This window comes from Rhododendron vialii, chromosome 11a (assembly GCF_030253575.1).
Source record: "Rhododendron vialii isolate Sample 1 chromosome 11a, ASM3025357v1".
In the NCBI taxonomy this organism is placed as follows: domain Eukaryota; kingdom Viridiplantae; phylum Streptophyta; class Magnoliopsida; order Ericales; family Ericaceae; genus Rhododendron; species Rhododendron vialii.
Window position 1 is genome coordinate 9,785,734 of NC_080567.1, and position 4,841 is coordinate 9,790,574.

Consider the following 4,841-nt stretch of genomic DNA (forward strand, 5'->3'; position numbering starts at 1 on the left):
TCAAACATTATCCTCCAACCCACCTCTGAACCGTCTACCCTTCTTTTCTTCAGTATCCACCATATCCGTAGCATAGGCTGAAAGAGCATTAAACTTGGCTTCATATTCGGCCACCGACATACTCCCCTGTTTAAGATTAATAAAATATGCTTCCTGCTGGAAACGATACGTCTCAGGACAGTAATGATCATTAAAGGCCTTCACAAACCTTGCCCATGTAATGACTTGTGGCATTGGTGGCTGAATACCTGGTAATGGGGCTGACAGCAACCTCTGACTTTCCTCCCACCATATTAAAGCTTGCCCTTTCAAGGTGAAGGTTGCTAAAGTCACCTTTTGTTCATTAGTTACTCCCATAGCTGTTAGAACCCTCTCAACCATTTTCAACCAATCCTCTACCTCTTGAGGTTTAAAAGTACCCTCAAACTCCGTTGGATACAACTTCTTGAATTTCTCTAGTAATCCAACATTCTAATTAACTGGATTTTGATTAACCGGAGGTGCAGCTTGTCGTTCAGCATACTATGCCAAAGCCACCAATAGTCTATCTATATCCCTGGCCCCTGCCTGAACTCCTGCCCGTGCAGCCCTAGAAGCCGGATCTGCTTGCTCAGAATGGGAAGTGGCTTCTTCTTCCATTTTCCTTACCTATTGCAATTCAATTTAACAACAGTAACAACATATACTATTTTATCATGTTAGATAAACCAACACTAAACTACTCGACAGAATATGATCGACTCCTAAATCCACTGCTAGATCGCCACTCGCTCAACGACTCTTAGAATCGAGATAAGCCAACGCTCTGATACCAAGCTGTCACACCCCACCCCGGCTAGCACTCAATTGAGCCTAAACCGACGTGAGGGTGCAACATCAACCACCAGCCCATTCCTATAACTCAAATTCTAGCAATTAAATTAACCAACAGCCATTTTATTGATAATGCAAACTTAACGTTCTTACAAACACAGCGGAAGTCTCAAGAAAATATTAAAACTATACAACAAACTAATATCAACACGAGCTGCAACTAGATTCCTATCTACAGTGTCTCGCCAAAACTTGTCAAGTCTTCTTGACGCACTACCCTAAGCGAAGGTACAACCACAAGATGATCAGCAGTGGATATCAACACGCCTGCAAAACTGGATTCCAGAATGGAATCCGGGAGTGTTTATGAGACATGGATGCAATTCCATATTAAAGGTACAGCTAAAAGATATATCTCAACCAATCAAACAGTAAACCAAGCAATTAAAAGCAACACCGGACACAAAGCCAATAATTTAAGGCATAAAGCCTTTTGACATAAAGCCAATCACCGGGCACACAGCCAATAATTTAAGGCATAAAAGCCTTTTGGCATAAAGCCAATCACCGGGCACTAAGCCAACAATCAAGTTCAATTCAATATAGAACAACATCTATGAATGAAACACTCACCTTGTACTCCAAAAGAAAGTACTACTATGGTTTCGGTGCTCCTTGATTCACCGACTCGTCACCTATCCACAAGCCAAACTTTTTAGTATATAATTACTTGAAAGGCTTGACAAATGCATAAACAATATCTTGCATCAACTCAACTATATAACGTATGCCAAACAAAAGTAAATTCACCAATTTGCACCCAAAACCAAGAATTCACAACACAATGTATAGCAGAACCACCGACTAAATTCTGACTACAGAATTCTATAGATTTCAAAGAATACTATAAGACCACTACCACTAGCAAGAAGACTTCTAGTACATCAATCTAGATATAAAGTTTGTCCAAATTGGACTCCGAATGACTAAGATATGCTCAATTGAAATTACAAATCCAAAACAGAAATTACAGTTCCAGCAGAACAGTCTGCGATCGAATGCTCATCAAAAATCACATACTCAATCTTTTACAATAATTCCAACACCAAAACATCACCAATCGATCAATGTTTAAGACTCATGAGAACCCATATCCACCCAACATGCTTAAACTTGAGGAATTTCACGAGAAACACAAATCAAAAACTGTCCAGAATCCCAGAACTTCCCAAAAACTGAACTTTAACTCAAAACTGCTATAATCTAGAAAGAGTCACGGCACAACCCATACATATCCAGAAAGATATACGAGACTAGTTTCGGAATCAAGAAATGGTGCGTAAAACCGATACCCGAGCAAGAAGTTATGCCCGTTTTTCCAACACGTGTCTGTGCTGTCTGCACAGACGCGAATCAGACACCAGTTCAGTCCACGAATTTTGTAGGCCAAAACAATTCGAGTTATTTTCTGACAATTTAACACGATGCAATAGACTTACAGATGAACCTTCAGGATGTTTTACAAGAATTTAGAAGATTTCTAGGTACCTTGAATAAATTCGTCAAAACAGGACAGATTATCAACTTGTTCAGACACAGTTATGCATGTCATATACACGAATTTTCTGAAATAAAAACTCAATTCCAACCTCAAAAACCCTCTCCCATGGCTTCAATTCAGAGCATATTAGATATAGAATGGAAGACCTAGCATGGAAAACATGAATTTCAGTACCTAAGAAGATGAAAATTACCTAATAAGCTTCAATTCAAGGCTAACCCTAATCCCCGTTCTCTTCTCCTTCTTCTTCCTCCGCTGATCTCTCTCTCTCTCTCTCTCTTTTCTAAGGTAGAATACCTCCCCTGATGGGTTTTTATTTTTATTTTTTTCTTTTGTTTTAAAAGAAACACACACACAACACCTCAGCACACACACGGCACTCATGCACAATTCTAAAAAAAATTGCACTTTAGTCCTTTACGTTATTAAAGTAAAACATAAAAGCACCTCAAATTTTAAGGGTGTTACAACAGTTATTTGAGGTTGAAGTACTATAGGAAGGACAAGCGTCGACAAAAATAATGCGAGAATCACCTGCAACAATACCACTCGAGGAACTTGTATCGATGGCTGACCAACCAAACAGGGTGGAAGAACTTAGACGAAACATGGCAGATTTGGATGCTCAACTCAAGCAGTCTATTGCCAATTTCGATGCTCAACTCAAGGCTTCTGTCAACGCAATGCAAAAAAAGATGCTCATGATGGCAGAAACTATGCAAGAAATCAGTGATAAGTTGTAAGAAAGGCCTCCCCCACAACTTGAACAGCCCAAGGAAGAAACACTGGTCACGGATCCTAACCTGGCTACCCTCATTATCAAGATTGGAAAGTTGGAGGAGTCTGTTCGAAAAATTGAGAAGCTTGGAAAAGGGGAGATTGACATGAGCAAATTGTGTCTGTTCCCAAATGCCAAGCTGCCGGAAAAATTCAAAGGCATTGACTTTACAAAGTTTGATGGCACTACTGATCCAAAGGCTCATCTCCGGGGGTATTTTAGTTCCCTCACAATGCGAGGGCTTGAAACTGATGCTATGGCAAAACTATTTCACGAGTCTTTAACTGGTCCCGCACTGCAATGGTTTCTTACCCTTGAACCATCTAAGAAAAGGACTTGGGAAGATATTGGGACAACTTTTGTAGCCTAGTATGATTTCAATGTGGACTTAAAGATGACCACAAGGGAGCTAGAAAGCACTAAGATGGGTGACAAAGAAAGCTTTGCTGATTATGTGAAACGTTGGAGAGCCAAGGCCGCGCAGATGCAAAATAAGCCAGATCTGAAGGAATTTAAATCATTACAAAGAATTTGCCAAGCTCCTTTGCACCATACATGGTACTTTCTCAAGCCGCCCCAAACTTCGAAACCTTTTATGTCTCCGAGCTAGCTGTGGAAGAAGCACTGAGGAACGGTACCTTGGAGAAGAAAGAATCAGGATCAAAGTCCAAAAGGGCATACTTTGGGAACATCAACGTCCTTTTTGGAAATGCCAATCAAGCTGGAACCTCTTCTACCAAACCCACAGAAGTAAACCAAATCTCTGAAAAACCAAAGTCTCAGAACTGAACCTTTACCCAATTCAGTACCCCTAGATCTGCCTTGCTCAAAAAGCTTGTTGAGTTTAGGGTTCTGAAAGTGCTCCCACCACCACAAACTATCCCACGAAACCTTAACCAAAATGTTTACTGTGAATATCACCAGATGCCTGGTCACACCGCTGACAACTGCATTCGCCTTCGTCATGCGATTCAAAACCTCATTGACAACAAGGTCATCGAAGCTCCTCCCCCAGATAAGCCAAATACCATTTCAAACCCCTTACCACAGCGTAACACCCCCTTCCGTATTAACCAAATCACCTTAGCCGATGACTCAACCACCCAGGACTTTGACCCAACCTTCTTCATCATCCCCGACACTAAACCAAGGCCAGTTGTGGAAATCCCTAAAGAAATTGCCCTATCCTTTCTTTGGGAATGGGAAGACACATGGGGAAACTTGATTGCCAATTGGGAGGAATTTGAAGCCAATAACTTTCAAAGAATTATTGAACCTCCATTCGAGCTTGGATGGGAAGTTGATTGGCAGAATGTTCATACTGACCCTCTTGATGGACTCTCCTTATACATGATGTTTGAAGGACAGAACGAGAACTATCAAGTCCCTCAAGAAGCTTTCGAATGGGATTGGGACCCAATCCCAGATACGAATAAGCTTTTGGCCAAAGATGACCCCACTAGATACATTCTCCCTACCCGCAATGTTTGCTGAGGAATACCAACACGAGATGGCAGCCTACAATTGGCCGGAACTTGCTCCGCATGACTTTGTCGTTGATAATCTGTATAACAACTTGGGCCTTAACCCGTGGTATTGGAATCTGGGGCCCCGAGAGCATGAAGAAGAGATGGCTAGTAACGAGTTTAATCCAATGGACTACATTGTGGACGAAGCTGAATCAGAGGC

General features: G+C 41.3%; 1 protein-coding gene across 1 annotated transcript; it reads right to left on the reverse strand.

Moving 5' to 3' along the window:
- LOC131306852 (uncharacterized) lies at positions 1–2,984 on the reverse strand. Its single transcript, XM_058333280.1, has 4 exons — positions 2,909–2,984; positions 2,463–2,548; positions 538–648; positions 1–453 (listed from the first exon to the last, which is right to left on the reverse strand). The coding sequence occupies exons 1-4, from the start codon at positions 2,982–2,984 to the stop codon at positions 1–3; spliced, it is 726 nt and encodes a 241-aa protein (XP_058189263.1).
- Between the last annotated feature and the right edge of the window lie 1,857 nt (positions 2,985–4,841).

Coding starts and splice junctions, on each gene's coding strand:
- LOC131306852 (XM_058333280.1), bottom strand. CDS start 2,984: ATGTTTCGTCTAAGTTCTTCCACCCTGTTTGGTTGGTCAGCCATCGAT. Junction 649..2,462: donor CATGGGAGAGGGTTTTTGAG/GTTGGAATTGAG, acceptor GAATTGCAATAG/GTAAGGAAAATGGAAGAAGA. Junction 454..537: donor GGGATATAGATAGACTATTG/GTGGCTTTGGCA, acceptor GGATTACTAGAG/AAATTCAAGAAGTTGTATCC.